General features: G+C 41.2%; 1 protein-coding gene across 1 annotated transcript in view; it reads right to left on the reverse strand.

Moving 5' to 3' along the window:
- Window positions 1–15,917, reverse strand: part of REC114 (REC114 meiotic recombination protein) — a 136,507-nt gene extending 120,590 nt beyond the window's left edge. Inside the window, exons 1-2 of the mRNA XM_077828836.1 lie at window positions 15,738–15,917; window positions 8,998–9,087 (exon numbers count right to left, since the gene is read on the reverse strand). Coding sequence (XP_077684962.1) covers window positions 8,998–9,087; window positions 15,738–15,917 — 270 coding nt within the window. The remainder of the gene's footprint in view (window positions 1–8,997; window positions 9,088–15,737) is intronic.
- Window positions 15,918–24,392: the final 8,475 nt, after the last annotated feature.

Genomic DNA, 24,392 nt, shown 5'->3' on the forward strand with positions numbered 1-24,392 from the left:
GTGCAGCAGATAATCTGGTTCTTGAAGCTGATAACTCCACTGATAAGCAGGATAGTTTGTAGGATAGAGAGATGCATCATACCACAGAACAGTTTCCACAAAGTAAGTGAGGTCCCTGGTAGGCAAGTACTTGAGAAGGTCCTAGAAGAAATACAATTTGTGAAATCTTTCCTTCAGCAAGACTGGACTTGAAGCAGGAAAGTCTGATAAAAGTAGATCAACTCCTGAGAAGACACTAAGTAGCTTCTCTGAAAACAGAAGTCAAAGAACCAGCAGTTGAAACATCTGATCAGTGTGTACAGACACAATCTCATGTGGACGGGCTATCAACAAGTCATCTATGGTCTTTCTGTTGTAGATTGGCCATCCGAGATTCCACTGGGCTGGAGAAGTCAAAGAGAAAGCTAGGCAATAATGCACAAATCCACATTTCTCTAGGTTCTCATATCCAGACTGTCTAAATCTTGCCAATTTTTTTCTACATACCATGTCAAAGATTCCACCTTTCCCTATCCATCCACACAGCTCAAACTTTTGTCCAGGCTCTCATCTTGCTTCTCGATTACTGCAACAACCTCTTCTCTAGCCTTGACAAATACGATTTTGTCCTGCTTGTATTCATTCAAATATTGCTGCAAAGATCATTTTCTTAGCCCATCAGTTTGACCAGTTCACCCCTTTCTTTGCATCCTTCAACTGGCTACCCTTCTCTATCGCACCAAACATAAGCTAGTTGTCTGCACTTGCAAGGCCTTTCATGTCCTAACTCCACCTTTCCTATTCTCTCTCATTCAATATCAACATGTCAACTCCCACCTCTGATGGGCCAACAAAGTTAGCCTCCATCGCCCACTTGGTAAAATTTCAAACATGCTTCCTCCCATACTGCCTCTCTCCCAGGGAAGGAGCTCCCCATAAACATCTGCAAAGTGATCTCATCCTTTTTCAAACCCCTTCTTAAAAGTCTCCTTTACCATGACGCTTACAAAATACTTGCCAACTGTTAGGCCACTGGTATGCTGAGACCACAGCCTATCATATTGACCAATACTGTCTCATTGTTCCTTGTACTCCCCCATGTGTTGTCTGTATCTATCTGTTGTCTAAATCTATACTTAGACTGTAAGCTCTTTGAAGCTCTCTTTTTGTATTCTCTGGTACGCAGCGATTAGACATACTTCAGGGTGGATTTATTTAAATCAAAGTGGAAAGCCTCGATTTAAATCATCAATTTTAATCTTTTCCATTTGTACTTCAGCTATTTTCTAAAGAAAGGTGCATTCTCATTAGTTGATATAACCATTGTTTCCATAGTGGATGGAGTCAAATATTCATAATTTAAGAACTGAGCCAATGAGAACTCAGATAGGGAGAAGCTATAAAATAGGAGTATGAGACCTGATCCTGATAAGATACATGATGTCTCCCAGAATCAGAGGTTGGGTCCCGAGGCCTGTGATGAATCTGCCAGTCCCTTATACCCAGTAGTACAGCCCCTGTGTTCTCCACAGGATCAAGCCCTGAATACGGCACATGACATATGCCATAGTTATAAAGCTTGACATCAAAATTTACATATTTTTCCTCTGATTCCTTCTTAATAAAGAAATGCTGCCTTTAGCTCCAAGTTTTTGATAGAGGCTCACCATATTTACTTTTATTTACAAGTCTTAAAAGATAATAAATTTAGACCTTAACATATTTTGTGTTAAATTCAGATTTCATTTAAACAGGCTTGTTTTTAAAAAGAAAAATTATAATTTAAATACAAATTTTAAAAAATATTATTCTGATTTTTTTTAAATACATCAATTTTTATTCACCCTGACATCTATAGTAAAAATATGTTTAAAAAATATTACCCTGTGTAATTTGATTCCAGATAAAGAACTTCATATTGGAAAACCTGGATTTGAATCACACCTCAGGAATTTTTTGTTAATTACAGAATTATAATACGAATAAAACAGGTAATCATCCTGCCAATTCATGGAACCTCCACTTACCCTCATTTGGGGTCTGTTAGAATCTTCTGATTTCAGCCAATTTTACAAGGAAAGTGACTGTTCCGTGTTATTGTGCAGACAAGATGGGTGAGGTAATGCCTTTCATTGGACCTATTATTTTGTGAGAGTATGTTATTGTGGATAGACACAATCAAGTGTCTGCGGAAAAGGACCTAGGGGTGACAGTGGACGAGAAGCTGGATATGAGTCAGCAGTGTGCCCTTGTTGCCAAGAAGGCCAATGGCATTTTGGGATGTATAAGTAGGGGCATAGCGAGCAGATCGAGGGACGTGATCGTTCCCCTCTATTCGACATTGGTGAGGCCTCATCTGGAGTACTGTGTCCAGTTTTGGGCCCCACACTACAAGAAGGATGTGGATAAATTGGAGAGAGTCCAGCGAAGGGCAACAAAAATGATTAGGGGTCTAGAACACATGACTTATGAGGAGAGGCTGAGGGAGCTGGGATTGTTTAGCCTGCAGAAGAGAAGAATGAGGGGGGATTTGATAGCTGCTTTCAACTACCTGAAAGGGGGTTCCAAAGAGGATGGCTCTAGACTGTTCTCAATGGTAGCAGATGACAGAACGAGGAGTAATGGTCTCAAGTTGCAGTGGGGGAGGTTTAGATTGGATATTAGGAAAACTTTTTCACTAAGAGGGTGGTGAAACACTGGAATGCGTTACCTAGGGAGGTGGTAGAATCTCCTTCCTTAGAGGTTTTTAAGGTCAGGCTTGACAAAGTCCTGGCTGGGATGATTTAACTGGGAATTGGTCCTGCTTCGAGCAGGGGGTTGGACTAGATGACCTTCAGGGGTCCCTTCCAACCCTGATATTCTATGATTCTATGATTCTATGATTCTAAGTCTTGGGCAAAGCCATACAAGAATGTGTACAACAACAAAAAATCTTGAAAGCATACCCATTATCCACCTGAGATGGAGTGTCCACTCCACACAGGTGTGGAAAGGGTTAAGGTGGCCACCTAGACCTATTAACTCCACAGGTTGCACCTGGAGGAAGAGCCAGGGAGCAGGGAATTGATTGGAAGCAGGTTCAGCTGTGCAGGAATAGGCGGGGCCTATAAAACCCAGAAGCTAGAAGGGCAGTCATTCCCTGGGAAGAGGGAGGCATGTTTGGATGTTACAGAGATGTGTAGGCTGCAGTCATGCCCTGGGAAGTGGTTTGGAGCTGGTACACCCAGGGCAAGGAAGGAAACCAGGAGTTGTAGGAAGCAATCCAGGGACGGAGCACTGAGGGCTGGGAGAGGAAAGCCAGAACAACTGGAAAGAGGGTCCCTGGACTGGAACCTGAAATAGAGGGTGGGCCCGGGGTTTCCCTACCTGACACTGGGGAAGTGGCACCAATGAACTGGAAGACTGCCTGAGTCACTGTGGGAGTAACAGAGAATTTGGAGAACAGTACTCCAGAATGGGGGAATGCTGACTGAACTGACCAGAGGGCTGAGTCATGAAGAGGACACTGCAGTTCCTGGAGTGGGAGAGGGACTGCAAATCAGAGAGTGTGATGGCATGAGACCACAGGATGGGGTGTTGGCCTCAAGAGCTAATCCCCAGTTTCCAGGAGGCGGCGCCATACCTGCAGTGAGTACAGCAATTCTGTGAGACCACCAAAAGGCAAACTGATTAGTTCTTTGTGCATCTAACAGAAACACTGAAGTTGCAAGCAACCAATTACCCATTACAGCTGCATGGGAATGTGCTTTAATAATTCACTTTGAAGCATCCTCAAACATTTTCCAAAACATTGTTTTGGAAGTTATCATGAAGCCCAGGGATTCGCTTATTCTGGCCAGAGGAACCAACAATTCATTATTTTTCAAAGCATAAGATGTTACACAGGTCCAGCTGCTTTAAAATAGTTGATTTTGAATGTTAAACTACTTTTAAGTAAGTCCTTTTGGCAAGAAATTTTTAAATTTCTAATTGCAAAATGGCAGGTAGACATTAATTCATTAAATATCACACTTCTGACTGTTCATGGACACAATTCTACAATTTGCAACAGGAATTGAGAATATGAATGGTTACCTAGCAGAAAAGGAAGAGTGATAGGATATGTGAAGATATAATTATTTTACAAATATTTTTGGCAGTGGTAGATCACAAAATACTCCCAGAAGTCATTCTTAGCACATAGATCATACACTTCATACATCTATGTTAATTTTGTATCTTTTAATCAAAAGTCACATAGTACTAAGTGAAACGCCCTACAGAAATCTAAGTATATTACACACCAACACAAACACCTTTATCAACCAAACTTGTAGTCTCATCAAACTTGAACTCATCACTCTTCTATAGTAAACTGAGATGTAAATTCCATCTAAAATATAGAAGTTTTATGTTCAGACTTCAGTATTTAACTCTCATGTCTTGGTGGACTTTTTAAAAAAAAAATCTATCCACAAAATTTTCAACATAAAAGTGAACACACCCACACACCACTGAAGAACAGTCTTGTTCTAACCTTTTATCACATTAAGAAAAATAGGAGGTATACAGAGTGAGCCATTTTCAATCTAATGTGCTGATTTAGCTGCATTTGGTTCCTTATTCCATTCTGGTTGAACATTTGTATAACATCAGTTGAACTCATTTTTTGTTTAAAACAGGCAAAACTGCCGTTTGAAATATTCTTACACCCCCTTTTTACCCAACTGTAACAAAGGAAATTTCTTTTCCCCCCCCCATTTTTTAATGTAATCTATCAAATTCTCCTATTTTCGGCTCCGGCTCCTCAATCATTGCTGAAGCCAGAAAAATCTCATTAGAATTTGTCTCTACAGTACTCTGCTGGACTTGCATAACAGTTTAGTCTATTGTTTGTTTAATGTTAGAGGACGTGAAATTACATGATCAGTTGAATTAGAAATAAAAAAACAGAAAAATGCAACAATTCAGGACTAGGAGCAGACATGCCAAACCCATGAAAAACACACAGAAATTGGACTTGAGAGTACTCCTTTTCTTTTTGCAAATACAGACTAACACGGCTGCTACTCTGAAACCTGTCATTATGCAAGGCACTGAATTTAGCCGTATGGAGTGGCTGATGAAGTGAGCTGTAGCTCATGAAAGCTTATGCTCAAATAAATTGGTTAGTCTCTAAGGTGCCACAAGTACTCCTTTTCTTTTTGCGAATACAGACTAACATGGCTGCTATCTGAAATCTTTAAAGTAGTACTGAGTGTCAGCGAATGCAATGAGTAATACTAAATGAGCAGTATGGTAATAATAATTAAATAACTGCATTGACTTATTTTGTTTAGGAGAATCCATCCTCAACATACAAGGATTCTGAAGACTCTCCACCTTCAAGATCACCAATATTTTCTATAGTTTCAGAGTTATCTGCCAATGATAGCGTTTCATTCACATCATGTATGTCAAATAGCCACAGTATATTACCTGTAGCAAAAAGAAAAAAAAATCTTCATCATCCAGAAACAACCACAGATAAAGTTGTGATAAGAACCAGCAGATTACAAAAAGAGGTAATTGATGAAAAAATTGCCTGGTTTGTTTATGCAACAGACTCTCCTTTCCGAATAGTTGAGAGCACACACTTCATTAACATAGGTCAGTCACTAAGACCAGGATATAGTCCACCCAACAGAGCAGATGTCGCAAGCAAATTGCTGGATGAAAGTATATGAAAGAGAAATTGAGCAGTGTGCAAAAGGTCTAGAGGGTAAAATTGTTAACCTGAGTCTTGATGGGTGGAGCAGTGTCCACAATGTTGTGGAGCAACGTCCACAGTTCTTATGTGACAACAGAAGAAGGGACTGTCTTCCTTACAGAAACAATTGATACATCAGGAAATGCGCACACAGCAGAATACTTACAAGAAGTAGCAGTAAAAGCTATAACAAACTGTGACAAAAAATTCAAATGTCTAGTATACAGCTTGGTCACAGACAATGCTGCAAATGTGTCCAAGATGAGAAGAAATTTAGAGAGTGAAGAGAGTCCCAAGTTAATAACATATGTTTGCAGTGCTCATTTGATGCACCACCTAGCCAAAGACTTCAGTGTTCCAGAAATAAAGGCTAATGTTGTTGAAATTGCAAAATACTTCTGTAACAACCACTTTGCAGCAGCTGCTCTGAAGAAAGTGGGAGGAACCAAGCTAACTCTCCCACAAGACATGTGATGGAACTCAGTAGTGGAGTGTTTTGAGCACTACATCAAGAACTGGCCTAATCTGATGACAGTTTGTGAAGAAAATTGTGAAAAAAATAGCTGGCACTGTCACAGCCAAAGTTCTCAACACTGGGCTTAAAAGAAATGTTGAACACATGCTGAGTATCCTGAAGCCTATTTCTGTAGCCTTGAACAAAATGCAGGGAAACAGCTGCTTTATTGCTGATGCTGTTGAAATTTTGAAGGAACTGAGTGAGATCTTAAAAAGAGAAATATGCAATGACAGAGTTGAATTACAAGCATTTTAAAAAAACAAATGGGACAAGCACTATCTCTAGCTCATTTTCTTGCAAATATTCTCAGTACTTGGTACCAGGGTCAAATCTTAGCTGCTGAAGAAGAGGAGTTGGCTATGACATGGACATCCAGCAATCACCCCTCCATAATGCCAACTATAATGAACTTCAGAGCTAAGGGAGAAATTGTTTGGGACCTGAAAAAGCAGGAAAACTTGTTTTTCTTTTCCAGATTATGAATAAACAGGAAAATGAAGGTGAAGACGACTGAGAGCCAATATTTTAAGTCGGCTGACATAGTAGATTTAATTTTTGTTTTTTAAATATTTCATTTAACTATTTTAGTTAAAAACAATTTTAACAAAAACAAACCTGATTTTAAAAAACTCAAATGTTTAACAAAATTCAAAAATTCATACGCTTGTTTTGTTAAAATACTATGTTTGCTGTTGAAGAAAAAAATCCAGAATACAAAATGGTGTTGTTTTAGTTAAATAAAGCAATTTAAATGTCTGTCTGGTGATGTTCTCCTCCTAATACAGCATGACAAGAAAATCCTCCAAATATTTTTGATTAACCAGTGAAATTGGAGATAGTTCACCTCCCAGTGACTTCATAAATTTCTGCTTCAATTTCCTTTGGTAAATGAAATAACCAAACAATCATTAATTTTCTGATATAGCTATAAAACTAATCTGAAAAGTTTTCAAAATAAATCACTTTTAGCAGGTACAAGCTACACAGTTTTAAAATGAAACCGACATCTATCTGAGTTGTGAAGAATATATATTAAGGTTATAACAACCAACAAGAATGCATTTTTATGTAGAAATCCATGATTAAATCAAGCCTTCCTGCCCAGTGATTTAAATCAATTTGATTTAAATCAAATCCACCCTGTAACTCCTATAATCCTATGTTCTGTGATTCCTTAAGGTCCTCCTTAGACAAAAAAATAAGATTTTTCAAAAAGGTTCTAGAATCTAAATAAAGGCTGTTTTCTATGGCATTTAATTCAGGAAAATCAGACAAAACAGAAACTTATGTGGAACAGTACCAGTTGATGTTCTCCAGAAAGATGATACTGCAAACAAAAAATGTCATTTCAGTCTAAATAAAATTTGCAACATCCAGAATAGTTTGTGCAAGAATCGGAACACATCTTGATGACAAACCATAGAGGTATTTCCAGATCAACCATATTTAAGCCACAGAAGTTTAAGTGCAGCTGTTTAATCATTTTAATATTTGCTTATAATCTAGAGTAGATATTACACGACACAGAGAAAGCATCAAGAGGGAGGTTAAAAAAAACATTGGATTGTTTTAGTATGATACCCATTGTGTTAATACCATTTTTTAAAAATGTAAACATTAGTTTAGATTTTATAAGGTTGGTGTAGAAGTGTGGTCATTGTTGTAAAGACATTGGAAAGGGGAAACTTTTAGGGATGAGATCATTCAAGGTCTAAGGAGTAGTGTGAGAGAAAGCAAAGGTGCTTGTGAATGAACAATAAATAAGGGAAGCAGAACTAGTAGAACACAGAATACATAGTACATATGTGGGCCACTGCTGTGTAACTCTTTAAAGGTGAGGACAAGGAGTGTAAAACTGAAGCAAAACTGTACCAGCCAAATTTAAGCATCAAGGACACGGCAGATGTTAGATAAACATGTAGTTCCTTTCTAGAAGAGCATCTCACCCAGCAATACTTTGGACCACAGGATTTCTATGGCAAAAATTCACCACGCAGTGTTTCTACTCCATGTTGCTGCACAATCTAGAGCAGGATTTGGTCAGTTTTCTGCATACACTGAGCATACCTGATCCCAGTTCCCAGCACAGACCCAGGCAGTCATGTCTAAAGCTACCTACCAGGAGTTCTACAAGCCCCTCCTGGCACAGAACCGATTCGTTCTGGCTGAGACTCTGATGCTGGCTTCTCTGGAGTCATTGTGACTTTATTTAAATAATACAAACTGGCTGGCTTGTAACCTAGGCTACAGCACAACCAACTAAAAATTTCAAAGTCTACCCGTCTACACATGGTCGTAAGGTGTGTTTTAAACCATTTAAACTCCATTTAAAAACACAATTTCCCCACCCCCATCATTGAGGATGAACTCTAAAAGCCACTTAAACCATATTTTATGTAACTATTTTTCAATTACATTTTTACCTGATGTACTCAAATAGGTGAACTACACATGTGAAAGTATCCAGCATATTGCTGACAATGACATTCTTTGACACCAGTGGCACAGTTTCACCACACTTTTTAAATTTAGTTTATCAGCCACACAAAAAAAACACCACTATTCAATAGGGAAAGAAAAGTGCACTTTAAGTATTATATAGGTAAGTTCAGAGAACTTCTTCCAACCATGAGAATTTGCATGTGCTAAGTAAAATTGGTACAGATATCTTTCAGTAACAGACCTCATTAAATTGAGGAAGGACAAAAGACCCAAGACTGATTACTAACTTGAGTTGAGAAATGTATTTAAGTACATGAAACTGAAAACCTACCTGTACTGCCCGTCTTTGGGAAATAAAGAAATGGCCAGATACAACAATGGTGAGAATAAGATAGCCTGATTCTTCATTTGACTCCAAAACCTTTAAAAACACACACACAAGAGAGCAATCAATTATATATATGAAACCTGTATATCCCACTGCCAGTATAATGGGTTCAGGTAAAACCAAAGTTTTCACTCTTGGGTGCCAGAAGTTAGGCACCTAAAGAAGCTGCTTACTTTTCAGTGATAGTGAGCACTCCACTCCTATTGATAACGATGGGAGTTGAGAAAGCTCACTGATTCTGAAAAGGATCTCTTATTTAGACACTAAAATATAGATTTAGATACCTAACTATAGGTAACCAAGTTTGAATTTTTCTCATCTGAAACTGTGGTTCTCAGCATTCTTGATACCACAAACCACTTGTGAAAGAGGGGAAAAAGATCAACCACTATTTTATTAATTTTAATATTTATGTTCAACAATTAATCATGATTTCATGAACAATTCAATCTAAAGCAGAAATGATGCATTTAGATATTTAAATACAGGGGTTGCTCCTCAATTTAATCAATTTTATGCAAGAAGTTAATGATAATACAAGTCAATCTTCAGCTGTACTGCTATTCAGTTCTAAAGTCCTTTGGAGTACTGACAAACTCTATAACAAGCAGAGCTGCAGTAAGCAAGATTCACACTGACTTTCTTCCCTTCAACCTTGAATCTCCTGTCATGCAAAGAGCTTGATAAGCTGTATAACATTTCTTTTCTTTCACATGAAAGGAAGTTAGACCAGTTGATTCACCCAGATTCTTTTAATAAAGTTTCAGCAACTATCATACTTCAAAGATTTGTATGGTTTATTTTTCAGGCAACCAATATTTATACCACCGATCTAGATTTCAGAATCTTAGAAATGTATGGATGGAAGGGATGACAAAAGGTCATCTAGTTCACCCTTTTATGCTATTACCAGCAGGAGAGTGGGGTGTGGGGAGAGAAAACCTTTTGCCCATTTTTTTCATGGTCTGTGTGTATAAAAACATCTTCTGTATTTTCCACAGTATGCATCCAATGAAACATCTTCTGTATTTTCCACAGTATGCATACAATGAAGTGAGCTGTAGCTCACGAAAGCTTATGCTCAAATAAATTGGTTAGTCTCTAAGGTGCCACAAGTACTCCTTTTCTTTTTGCGAATACAGACTAACACGGCTGTTACTCTGAAACCTTTTATGCTGAGGCAATTATACGTAGATAATCCCTTATAGGTGTTTGTCATTAGGTGTCTGTTCTTAAAAGCCCCCTAATGGAAGGGATGCCACAACCTCCCTTGGAAGCCTATTCCAGTACTTACCTATCTTTATAGTTAGAAAGTTTTTCCCAATATCTACCTAACTCTCCCTTGCTGCAGATTAAGCTTGTTACTACTTGTCCTACCTTCAGTTAGCATAGAAAACAATTGATTACAATCCTCTTTACAATAGCCCTTAACATATTTTTTATCCAGTCCCCTTTCAGTCTTCTATTCTCAAGACTAAATATGCCCAGATTTTTTAACCTTTCCTCACAGGTTAGGTTTTATAAACTTTTATGATTTTTGATGGACAAAATACTCCAGCAAATCTTTTTTTTATATTCAGATTGTTCTGAGCCCTCTCTTGCATTTAAATTTTGCCATTCTAAAAATGCCATACTGCTTCTGGGTTGGTTTTGCTTTCATCCTGCTAAATTATGAAATGTTTAGTACTTAAACTCCAATTTTCCAAGCTATAAAACTAAACATTTATGCAAGAATGAATATTAAATGCACACAGGAGATGGCCCTCCCTGTGAAGCCTGCTCAGTGCCATACAAAATAAAAAGAAAGGCACAGTCCATTCCCACATAGTTTACATTCCCAGTGTATATTTAGGAAGATCATGAACAATATTTGGGGGGTAGCCGTGTTAGTCTGTATCCACAAAAACAACAAGGAGTCCGGTGGCACCTTACAGACTAACAGATTTATTTGAGCATAAGCTTTCGTGGGTAAAAACCCCACTTCTCCATGCATCTGAAGAAGTGGGGGTTTTACCCACAAAAGCTTATGCTCAAATAAATCTGTTAGTCTTTAAGGTGCCACCACACTCCTTGTTGTTTTCATGAACAATATAGACATTTGACAAAATTCTACTGTTCGTGACTAGGTTTTCAGATCAATTGAAATAAAAAGAAAAGTAGTAGCTTTTCCACTGACATTTTTTGTTCAAAAAGATTTACAGACATGTAAAAGGAAGGCTTAGGTCTCTTAAATTTCTCCCCCCCCCCCAGTTTAATACCTTTTTTGTTTATTTTAAATATATAGTTTGTAAAACAGTGTAAACAGCAAAATATTGGTTTATGAAATCATATCAGTCTCCATATTCTTAATGACCATATGTAACACAAAACATAATTTGTGATTATGGTGAAGTTAACAGCACCATCGAACATGAAATTGTTTCCAAAGTATTCATTCCCTACATAGAATCATAGGGATGGAAGGGATCTTGAGAGGTCATCTAGTCCAGTCCCCTGCACTCATGGCAGGAATAAGTATTATCTAGACCTCCCCTGACAAGTATTTGTCTACCCTACTCTTAAAAATCTCCAATGATGGAGATTCCACAACCTCCCTAGGCAAATTATTCCAGTGTGTAACCACCCTGATACTTAGGAAGTTTTTTCCTAATGTCCAATCTAAATCCCCCTTGCTGCAATTTAAGACCATTGTTTCTTGTCCTAGCCTCAGAGGTTAAGAGAAAAATATTCTCCTTGTAATAACCTTTTATGTACTTGAAAACTGTTATGTCCCCCCTCCGTCTTCTCTTTTCCAGACTAACAAACTCAGTTTTTTCAATCTTCCCTCAGAGGTCATGCTTTCTAGACCTTTAATCATTTTTGTCGATCTTCTCTGGACTCTCCAATTTGTCCATATCCTTCCTGAAATATGGTGCCCAGAACTGGACACAATACTCCCATTGAAGCCTAATAGTGTGGGGTAGAGCAGAAGAATTACTTCTTGTATCTTACTTACAACGCTCCTGCTAATACATCCAAGAATGATTGCTTTTTTTGCAACGATGTTACACTGTTGACTCCTGTTTAGCTTGTAGTCCACTATGACCCCCAGATCCCTTTCCGCAATACTCCTTCCTAGGCAGTCATTTCCCATTTTGTATGTGTGCAACTGATTGTTCCTTCCTAAGTAGAGTATTTGCATTTGTCCTTATTGAATTTCATCCTATTTACTTCAGACCATTTCTCCAGTTTGTCCAGATCATTCTGAATTATAATCCTAACCTCCAAAGCACCTGCAGCCCCTCCCATCTTGATATTGTCTGCAAACTTTATAAGTGTACTCTATGCCATCATTGATGAAGATATTGAACAGAACTGGACTCAGAACTGATCCCTGATCACCTCTCAGTAGTGTGGAATTCAACATGGGCTACTTCTAAGTTCATTCATTACACAGCTGAAGGCAGTACAAACTGCATACTGTGCAACAGAAATGAACACTGATACAAAAAAAATCATAATCAAATCTTAGTTCCATTAAATCTTAAGACTCTCAGTCAAGAGCTACTGTAGCTGCAGCTACCACATTTTGCCATACTTCATAGAATATCAGGGTTGGAAGGGACCTCAGGAGGTCATCTAGTGCAACCCCCTGCTCAAAGCAGGACCAATCCCCAATTAAATCATCCCAGCCAGGGCTTTATCAAGTCTAACCTTAAAAACTTCTAAGGAAGGAGATTGGGGATCTTCAGACCACAAGAGATTTTACAAGGATAAATCATTGTACAAAGAGAACAACTAACAGTTCAGACAGCCCAAGTATCTTGACAGAGATAAACAACCCATCATTTCTTTTGTGCGTTTATTTACACCAATACAAAGTCAGCATAAATCATTACCATTCTGTTTTACTAGCCTTTTCCATACCCTTTCTACTGGTATAAATGACTGCTACCCAAAGTGCTGGGCAATGGACAATCCAGTCCAATAATTTTCATTTTAAATCATAAAAGGCTGCTTCAAATTATTTGTTAAGAGCACCCAGGGTACATCTCTGTACTGTCAATGCCCCTATTTCTTTTCAAGGACAAGCCCCATTACATTTAATTTTACATATTAAGTAGAGCAATCATTCTATGTCCTTACTATTTATTTTAAATGTGAACATTTTTAAGGATAAAATCACCTAAATAGAACGAAATCCTTTGGGAATCTTGAGAGCCTAAAAAACTAATTTATTTTTGCTTTTAATGCAAAGGGTAAGCTTCCATCATTAAAAAATTCTTTTTAAAATTTTTCAAACCAGCAGAATAAAAAAGACTCTGTACAAAAGTCATGGAATAAACCAAACGTAAAAGATTATGTCTAAGAATGCATGCAAAGAGCAGAAAGATGCAACAGGAAGAGAGGTTTAACATCATGCAAGCCCAAACAATGTTCCTGCTAGTGTTTTGTACCAAGAAATGAACAGGTTGATCAAAGTTTAGGCCTGCCTATATACTTCCCAATTATCTCTTTCAAACTCCGATTTACTTCACTTTCAAGCAAGTCCAGTGCTCTCATTTTAGTTGCAAATTATTATGGCAGCATCAGTAGTAGCAACTGCATACTTAGGGATGCAGGTAGACATCCATTATGAATCCTACATTCAAGTCTCCTTCTCCTACCTTTTGATTGGACTAACTGATTTGAGTAGTGGTACAGAAGTGTTTGGTTTTGTTGGTTTCTCTTAAAAGAGATTTTGGTACATTCAGGACGTACAACACTAAGTACAAAATTAACCTGGGTTTTCAAGATATTCCTATGCAACACAATGGCAGTGTCCTATTAAATTTCTATCTAAATTTTCTTCACAGAATGATGGTTTGAAAACTTCAAGTTTCACATATTGGAGCACTTCAGCACTGCTGAAGCTGTCTGTTGGGAAGCCTAGTCACAGAGGCAACCCAGAAGAGGTACCCTCTAGCTCTGCACCTCAGTAATGCCAAATCCAAGTATTCAAATCATAGGTCATGATTTGCGGGAGGTCTAGGTTGGGTATTAGGAAAAACTATTTCATGAAGAGGGTGGTGAAGCACTGGAATGGGTTACCAAGGAAGGTGGTGGAATCTCCATCCTTAGAGGTTTTTAAGGCCCAGCTTGACAAAGCATTGGCTGGGAGGGATAATTTAGTTGGGGTTGGTCCTGCTTTGAGCAGGGGGTTGGACTAGATGACCTCCTGAGGTCTCTTCCAACCCTAATCTTCTATGATTCTATGATGATCATGGTTGGCTTTAACAATAAGACATGTAGAGTTTTTTTGTTTTCCTTCTCGCTTTTGCCCTTTTAGGTGTTTGTGCTTTCAAGCTTATCTCCACAACCATGAAGGCTAGAATTTTTGTGGATTTTTTTTTTTTAATAAAAGCTGAGATTCTAGCATATTCATGTAACTCTAAAAGCTTTGAGAAAGTAACCCAATATCACAAAACTCATGATAAAAAAAAATCACAAGAGTTGGAGAGACTGGCAAAGAACCCTAGTATTATGATTCATTATTTGTATCGCAGTAGCACCTAGGAGTCCCAGTCATAGACCAGGGCCCCATCATGCTTAGCTTGTACAAACAGAACAACTTCAAGTCCCAGCTCTAAAAAGCTTATGAGTTGGGCCCTACCAAATTCATGGTCCATTTTGGTCAATTTCATAGCCAGTGGGTTTTAAAATTAGTTAATTTCATCTTTTCAGATCTTTACATCTGAAATTTCATATGCTGTAACCACGGGGGTCCCTCCCAACCCAAAAGGTGGACAGGGTGAAAGGGTCGCAAGGTTATTATAGGGAGGTTGTGGGATTATCACCCTTACTTCTGTCTTGCTGATGGCAGAGAAACTGTCTTCAGAGCTGAGCAGCAGGAGAGGAAGGCTGCTGGCCAGGCATCCTGCTCTAAAGCCAGCGCCACCGCCAGTGCCAAAGTGAAAGTCATATGATATGGGGTGTGGGTTACCATATGTTCGGTCACCCCGGCAGTCTCCTGCCAGCACTGGAAGGTGACAGCTCACCTCGAGCCGCAGAGCTTCCTGCAGCTGGGGAAGATCCCAGAGGTGGGTCTGACCCACACCAGGAACAGCCCTTGAAGGGGAAGAGGAAGTCTGGTCCCTCCCCATCCCCAGCCAGGACTAACAGCAGCTGGAACTCAGGGTAGGAGCCCCTGGCTGGGCACCAGCTTTCATGAGGGAGATCAGATTTCATGGTCCATTTCACATTTTTCCTGTGAATTAGGTAGGGCCCTACTTATAATCTAAAACGCCTTATCCTTATTTCCTACCCACCACCATGTCCTCTGCAGATTTCTCTCTCCCACACTTCATGTCCATCCTGTTGCTTCCCATTCAAGTTGGAAACATCCATAAAGTCAGTGGGTAACAAATACTGTTTAATTTTAAGATATGTTTAAATGCAGTTTATGGGATGTGACAAAGGACCACAAACCGAGGGTGTGAGGAAGACTCGGCAGCTACAGCACACAGACTGAGGGTATACAAGAGACTAGGGGGTCCAGAGAGGCTGGGGCACGGAGTGAGGGTACGCAGGAGACGAGGCGGGGCCCCGCAAGATGGAGCGGACACACGGGCGTCTGGGGGCAAGTACTGAGGCTGCCGGGAATCAGGGCAGTGACGGTGAGTGCAGCTCCACCCGGGACACCCAGCGCACAAACCAGGTCTCACCTTCCAGGAGGCCGAAGCTCCCATCCCGCAGGGAGGGGCTCCCGGGGAGACAAAGCGGCCGTAGCGCTTGAGCGGCCACGTCTCGGTGCCGGAACACGGGAGCGTCCCAGCCGGCTCCGAGACAGAGCCTGAAACCTTCCGCCCCAGCCAGACACGGCCGCCCTCGTCCGCAGCCGCCATTCCACCGCTAAGGGCGACAACAACTGCGCCACAGGAGGGCACCCGGACGCCAATCACGAGGTGAGAAGTAGACGGCAGCCAATGGGGTGGCGTCCTCTCTTTCCCGCTCGAGCCTTCCCTGCCCAAAGCCGACCGACCCAGCGCAAAGTCCTAAAGCGCGCGGGGCGAGGTGTCCAGAGACCGCACCCTGCTGGTGGGGGCAGAGACAGCAGCGTGCCCTTCCCTCAGAGTCCCCGGTCCCTTCCCTCTCTTAGATCCCCTCACTCCCCTCATCCCAGCTAGCCCCATTCTCTGGCTTCATCTGTTGCCTACATCGCCTCAGCACCTCCCCCTCCTCGGACCCTGTCATAAATATAAAGGGAAGGGTAAACACCTTTAAAATCCCTCCTGGCCAGAGGAAAAATCCTCTCACCTGTAAAGGGTTAAGAAGCTAGGATAACCTCGCTGGCACCTGACCAAAATGACCAATGAGGAGACAAGATACTATCAAAAGCTGGGAGGAGGGAGAAAAACAGAGGGTCTGTGTCTGTCTGTGTGATGCTTTTGCCGGGGACAGAACAGGAATGGAGTCTTAGAATTTAGTAAGTAATCTAGCTAGATATGCGTTAGATTATGATTTCTTTAAATGGTTGAGAAATTAAGCTGTGCTGAATAGAATGGATATTCCTGTCTGTTTCAGAGTAACAGCCCTGTTAGTCTGTATTCACAAAAAGAAAAGGAGTACTTGTGGCACCTTAGAGACTAACCAATTTATTTGAGCATAAGCTTTCGTGAGCTACAGCTCACTTCAGATCCGATGAAGTGAACTGTAGCTCACGAAAGCTTATGCTCAAATAAATTGGTTAGTCGCTAAGGTGCCACAAGTACTCCTTTTCTTATTCCTGTCTGTGTCTCTTTTTGTAACTTAAGGTTTTGCCGAGAGGGATTCTCTGTTTTGAATCTAATTAAGGTAAGGTAATTACCTTACCTAATTAAGTAAGGTATTTATCATCCTGATTTTACAGAGGTGATTCTTTTTACTTCTATTAAAATCCTTCTTTTCAGAAACTGAATGCTTTTTCTTTCTTCTTAAGATCCAAAGGTTTGGGTCTGTGGTCACCTATGCAAATTGGTGAAGATTTTTACTAAACCTTCCCCAGGAAGTGGGGTGCAAGGGTTGGGAGGATTTTGGGGGGAAAGACGTTTCCAAATAACGCTTTCCTAATAAATAAACCCAGATGGACTTCCACTACCACCACCAAACGTTTAAGGGCAAAGGGTAAAATAGTTTGTACCTTAGGGAAGTTTTAACCTAAGCTGATAAAAGTAAGCTTAGGAGGTTTTCATGCAGGTCCCCACAACTGTACCCTAGAGTTCAGAGTGGGGAAGGAACCTTGACAGACCCTGTCATTCCCCATTCACGTCTTATAGAATCATAGAAGATTAGGGTTGGAAGAGACCTCAGGAGGGCATCTAGTCCAACCCCCTGCTCAAAGCAGGACCAGCCCCAAGTAAATCATCCCTCCCAGCCAATGCTTTGTCAAGCTGGGCCTTAAAAACCTCTAAGGATGGAGATTCCACCACCTTCTTTGGTAACCCATTCCAGTGCTTCACCACCCTCCCAGTGAAATAGTGTTTCCCAATATCCAACCTAGACCTCCCCCCACACTGCAATTTGATACCAGTGCTTTTTGTTCTGCCACCACTGAGAACAGCCCAGCTCCATCCTCTTTGGAACCTCCATTCAGGTAGTTGAAAGCAGCTATCAAATCCCCCCTCACTCTTCTCTTCTGCAGACTAAATAACCCCAGTTCCTTCAGCCTCTCCTCATAAATCATGTGCCCTAGCCCCCTAATCATTTTCATTGCCCTACGCTGAATTCTCTCCAATTTGTCCACATCCCTTCTGTAGTGAGGGGACCAAAAATGGACGCAGTACTCCAGGTGTGGCCTCACCAGTGCCGAACAGAGGGGAATAATCACTTCCCTCAATCTGCTGGCAATGCTTCTACCAATACAGCCCAATATGCCATTGGCCTTCTTGGCAACGAGGGCACACTGCTGACTCATATCCAGTTTCTCATCCACTGTAACCCCTAGGTTCTTTTCTGCAGAACTGCTGCTCAGCCAGTCGGTCCCCAGCCTGCAGCGGTGTGTGGCATTGTTCCTTCCTAAGTGCAGGACTTTACACTTGCCCTTGTTGAACCTCAGATTTCTTTTGGCCCAATCCTCCAATTTGTCTAGGTCATGCAGGACCCTATCCCTATCCTCCAGCTTATCTACCTCTCCCCACAGTTTAGTGTCATCTGCAAATTTGCTGAGGGTGCAATGAATCCCATCATCCAGACCATCGATAAGGATGTTGAAGAAAACTGGCCCCAGGACCGACCCCTGGGGCACTCCACTTGATACCAGCTGCCAACTAGACATCAAGCTGTTGATCACTACCCGTTGAGTCCAACTATCTAACCAGCTTTCTATTCACCTTATAGTCCATTCGTCCAATCCATATTTTTTTAACTTGCTGGCAAAAATACTGTGGGAGATTGTATCAAAAGTTTTGCTAAAGTCAAGGAACAACACGTCCACCGCTTTTCCCATATCCACAGAGTCACTTATCTCGTCGTAGAAGGCAATCAGGTTGGTCAGACATGACTTGCCCTTGGTGAATCCCTGTTGACTGTTCCTGATCATCTTCCTCTCCTCCAAGTGCTTCAAAATGGATTCCTTGAGGACCTGTTCCATGATTTTGCAGGAGACTGAAGTGAGACCTTTTTTAAAAGATGGGAACTACATTTGCCTTTTTCCAATCATCCAGAACTTCCCCCAGTCACCACGAATTTTCAAAGATAATGGCCAATGGCTCTGCAATCCCATCAGCCAACTCCCTCAGCACCCTTGGATGCATTAGATCTGGACCCCTGGACTTGTGTATGTCCAGCTTTTCTAAATAATCCTTAACCTGTTCTTTCATCACTGATGGCTGCTCACCTCCTACCCATACTGTGTTTCCCAGTGCAGCAGTCTAGGAGCTGACCTTGTCTGTGAAGACCGAGGCAAAAAAAGTATCGAGTACTTCAGCTTTTTTCATGTCATCTGTCACTATGTTGCCTCCCCCATTCAGTAAGGGCCCCACACTTCCCCTGACCACCTTCTTGTTGCTAACATACCTGTAGAAACCCTTCTTATTACTCTTCTCATCCCCTTGCTAGCTGCAACTCCAACTGTGCTTTGGCCTTCCTGATTACACCCCTGCATGCTCTAGCAATATTTTTAAACTGCTCCCTAGTCAAATTTCCAAATTTCCACTTCTTTTAAGCTTCCTTTTTGAGTTAAAGCTCACTGAAGATTTCACTGTTAAGCCAAACTGGTTGCCTGCCATATTTGCTATTCTTTCTGCACTTTGGGATGGTTTGTTCCTGCACCCTTAATAAGGCTTCTTTAAAAATACAGCCAGCTCTCCTGGACTCCTTTCCCACTCATATTAGCTTTCCAGGGGATCCTGCCCATCAGTTTCCTAAGGGAGTCCAAGTCTGCTTTTCTGAAGTCCAGGGTCCCTATTTTGCTACTCTCCTTTCTTCCTTTTGTCGGGTTCCTGAACTCAACCATCTCATGGTCACTACTGCCAAGGTTGCCACCCACTTCTACTTCCCCTACCAATTCTTCCCTGTTTGTAAGTAGCAGGTCAAGAGGAGCACAGCCCCTAGTCGATTCCTCCATCACTTGTACCAGAAAGTTGTCCCCAACACTCTCCAAAAACTTCCTGGATTGTCTGTGCATTGCTGTATTACTCTCCCAGCAGATGTCAGGGTGATTGAAGTCCCCCTGTAGTGAGGTTGAGACTCACCGGCGTAGCACCTCCTGCTAGAGCCCCTAGTGAGAACTGAGTGAGTTGCTGGGATCAACTGCAAGCAAAACCACCCCTTACAGGAGTGGTTGTTTACTATGCAGAGATACTATCTGTGGAACTCACCCCATACAAATCCTAGATTATGTTAACAAGGTAATAAATTGGTGACGAATGCTCTTCCAATTCCAAATATCATATGACAGAAAAACAGATGGTTTGCATTGGACACAGAATGTTTCTTAGTATGTCCTGCTTCTGCTATGCCCTGGGACCTTGCCTTCGTTGGCATGCTAAAGCTAATGAGGGTAGCTAGCATTGACAAGTGCAAGTGAAGGGCACATGGCACGCACAAGCCAAGGTCACATGCCACACACATGCCAAGGGCTTATGCTCATACACTTGGCAAATATTAGACCGCAGATCAAATGAAGAATGGAAAAGATTTCATTTGTCTTCATCATCATTGTTGCACTGACAGATGGAAATCAAAGAAAAACGTAATCTAGATCAAACTTTTAGTCTAAATTTTTTTTCTTCTGAGCCTTACTCTCCACCATTTCCCACTGGTGTCATTTCAGCTGGAAGCTCCAAAAAACACCAACAGAAAACTGATCGTGAGTCAGACAGGGATTTGTGGCTATTGAAATCTGGATAGACAAAAAATTCATAAATAAATTAATTATTAGTCGTTGTTCTTTGTTCTGATTTACTGTGATGAAATTTGTACAAGGTACCATCTTTATTAAGTAAACTCCTGTTTTAAGGAACCACCCCAAAGCATTCCCCAATGTACTGAATACAGTTCTGCTTCCTCTTTATGACAAGATGGTCTCCATTAAGCAACTGATTTTTGTAAGTCCGTTGCAAGGTTTCATAATATCTTTATATTCACAGGTGGCCCAAAATGTTTGGGAATTGTTAGGAAAAGTAATGGGACTCATCATTGCTGTCATTTTGAGCAAAAACTATCAGATGCTACCCTTTTGGCTAATGATTTGTGTGGCTGCTAGCAAAGTGTGAAGCATGAAACATTGTGAAAAAACACTAAAGTATTGACTTGGCCCTGCTTTTTGACAGTCTGCCACTGCCATGAGGTTGGCACTCATGGTTGTGACCCATTCCAGACAGTGTGACAGGAGCTTTATAAAGTAAAATGTTGTAGTTATTATTTTAGGTCCAGATTGTGCTCTTGCCTGAGTGTTCAAAGGAGAGAATGGGCACAAGGGTCCTCTTTTCCCTCTTTACCTCTCTGGGACAGAAACCAGTCATAATGACAGTCTTTGCACTCCCAAAATTAAAATGATAGAATTTTACACTCATTTTGTATTCACTTTGCAAAGGTCTAATTGACTACGCAAGGTTCAGAGCAATGAAAAATCAGGCCCGGTAAGCATAAGGACTATGCCAAGGTTATGTTTCCAGTATCAACTACACAAAAATGAGGAGGTTAGTTAAACAGAAATTAAAGGGTACAGTGCCAAAAGTGAAATCTCTCCAAGCTGTGTGGAAACTTTTTAAAGACACCATAATAGAGGCTCAACTTAAATGTATACCCCAAATTAAAAAACATTAGTAAGAGAACCAAAAAAGAGCCACTGTGGCTAAACAACAAAGTAAAAGAAGCAGTGAGAGGCAAAAGGGCATCCTTTAAAAAGTGGAAATTAAATCCTAGTGAGGAAAATAGAAAGGAGCATAAACACTAGCAAATGAAGTGTAAAAATACAATTAGGAGGGTCAAAAAAGAACTTGAGGAACAGTTAGTCAAAGATTCAAAAAGTAATAGCAAAAAAAATTTTAAGTACATCAGAAGCAGGAAGCCTGCTAAACAACCAGTGGGGCCACTGGACGATCGAGGTGCTAAAGGAGCACTCAAGGATGATAAGGCCATTGTAGAGAATGTGAGGGAGATTCCCAAACCTGAGCCATTCTTTTCAGGTGACAGATCTGAGGAACAGTCCCAGATTGAGTTATCATTGGAAGAGGTTTTGGAACAAATTGATAAATTAAACCTCAATTAGTCACCAGGACCTAGATGGTATTCATTCAAGAGTTCTGAAGGAACTTAAATGTGAAATTGCAGAACTACTAACTGTAGCCTGTAACCTAGCATTTAAATCAGCTTCTGTACCAGATGACTGGAGGATAGTTAATGTGATGCCAATTTTTTAAAAGGGCTCCAGAGGTGATCATGGCAATTATAGGCCTGTAAACCTGATTTCAGTACTGGGCAAACTGGTTGAAATTATAATAAAAAACAATATTGTCAGACATATAGATGAACATAATTTGTTGAGGAAAAGTCAACATGGTTTTAGTGAAGGGAAATCATGCCTCACCAGTCTACTAGAATTCTTTGAGGGGGTCAACAAGCATGTGGCCAAGGGGATTCAGTGGATATAGTGTACTTAGATTATCAGAAAGCCTTTGACAAGGTCCCTCACAAAAGTGATTGCCCCACTCCTGGGGAAAAGGGATAAAAGCAGCCCGGGAGAGGGCTACTGCTGGGGAAAGGATGAGTGGGGAAAGCAGCCTTAGCTGTGGCCATGCCCCAATCAGGGCCCAGCTGGCCCTTATAAGAGAGCAGTGGGCCAGGAGCAGAGAGTCTCCCTCTAGCTGAGGAGGGAGATGGACCTAGCTCTCTGAGTGCTAAAGGGTACTGGAGTGAAGCAGGGCTGGGGAAAGGCCAGAGGAGCTCCGGAGCGCCGGGCCGGCAATTCCCCAGGCTGCAGGGCCTTGTACAAGGCCCCTGGAGGTACTCGGTTGCAGGGGAAGGCAGTAGGTCAAAACCTCCCTTGCCTATGATGACTGGCTTGTACAGACTGCAGTCGGCCACAGTGAAAGGGGGCTAGATGGTGATTGGCAGTAGCCCATAGGCTGAGGCAAGTTGGGGACCCAGGAAGCGTTAGGGGTACTGCAAGGGGGCAACACCCCAGGTAAAAGGGCCACCGGGGTCCGGGAGGGACACCAGCAGAAGGTGCTCCAGAGCTGGTGAAAGAGCTAATTCCTGGAGGACCAGCAGGAGGCGCCGCTGGGTGAGTCTGCGCCCCGCTACAGCTCTTACACAAAGTAAGCTGCCATGGGATAAGAGGGAAGGTGATCTCATGGACTGGTAACTGATTAAAAGATAGGAAACAAAGGGTAGGTATAAATGGTCTGTTCTCAGAATAGAGAGAGGTGTATAGTCGTGTCCCCTAGGGGTCTGTTCTGGGACCAGTCCCATTCAACATATTCATAAATGATCTGGAAAAAGGGGTAAAAAGTGAGGTGGCAAAATTTGCAGATGATACAAAGCTACTAAAGATAGCAAAGACCCAGGCAGACTGCGAAGAGCTACAAAAGCATCTCTCAAAACCGGGTGACTGGGCAACAAAACGGCAGATGAAATTTAATATTGATAAATGCAAAATAATGTATATTAGAAAGCATAATCCCAACTATACATATAAAATGATGGGGGTCTAAATTAGCTGTTACCACTCAAGAAAGAGATCTTGGAGTCATTGTGGATAGTTCTCTGAAAACATCCACTCAATGTGCAGAGGCAGTCAAAAAGCGAACAGAATGCTGGGAATAATTAAGAAAGGGATAGATAATAGGACATAAAATATCATGTTGCCTCTATATAAATCCCTGGTATGCCCACATCCTGAATACTGTGTGCAGATGTGGTTGCCCCATCTCAAAAAAGATATATTGGAAAAAGTTCAGAAAAGGGCAATAAAAATGATTAGGAGTATGGAATGGCTTCCGTATGAGGAGATATTAATAAGACTGGGACTTTTCAGCTTGGAAAAGAGACAGCTAAGGGGATATATTATTGAGGTCAATAAAATCATGACTGGTGTAGAGAAAGTAGATAAGGAGGTGGTGTTTACTACTTCTCCTAACACAAGAACTAGGGGTCACCAAATGAAATTAATGGGCAGCAGGTTTAAAACAAATTAAAGGAAGTATTTCTTCACACAATGCGCGGTCAACCTGTGGAACTCCTTGCCAGAGGATGTTGTGAAGGCCAAGACCATAACAGGGTTCAAAAAAGAACTAGATTAATTCATGGAGGATAGGTCTATCAATGACTATTAGCCAGGATGGGCAGGAATGGTGTCCCTAGCCTCTGTTTGCCTGAAGCTGGGAATGAGCGACAGGGGATGGATCACTTGATGATTACCTGTTCTGTTCATTCCCTCTGGGGCACCTGGCACTGGCCAGTGTCGGAAGACAGGATATTGGGCTAGATGGACCTTTAGTCTGACCCAGTAGGGCAGAGCTGGCCAGGTACAGAGGAGCATTGTCTCCAAGGATATCACAGCACCCACACTGTGCCCCTGGGACCAGTGAGAAGCATTTTGTACCCGCTTCAGGAAGTATGTCTTTTGGAACTTATGTGAGGCTGTGGCTATAAATCACAATCCAGCCCTTATTGTTTTACTATTAATCTGTGTGAAATGTGGAAGCTACAGATCTTAAGGATTTGCTGGAAGCTTTTTTCAGTTACAGTTCTCATGAGGTTTACGGTCTCCGAATTTCATTTCCAATTTCATTTTCTAACAAATCCAAAAAGCTCAAGAGAAGTTGGGGAGGTTTATGTTGGATATTAGGCAAAACTTTTTCACTAGGAGGGTGGTGAGACACTGGAATGCGTTACCT

Source organism: Eretmochelys imbricata, chromosome 10 (assembly GCF_965152235.1).
Source record: "Eretmochelys imbricata isolate rEreImb1 chromosome 10, rEreImb1.hap1, whole genome shotgun sequence".
Classification (NCBI taxonomy): Eukaryota; Metazoa; Chordata; order Testudines; family Cheloniidae; genus Eretmochelys; species Eretmochelys imbricata.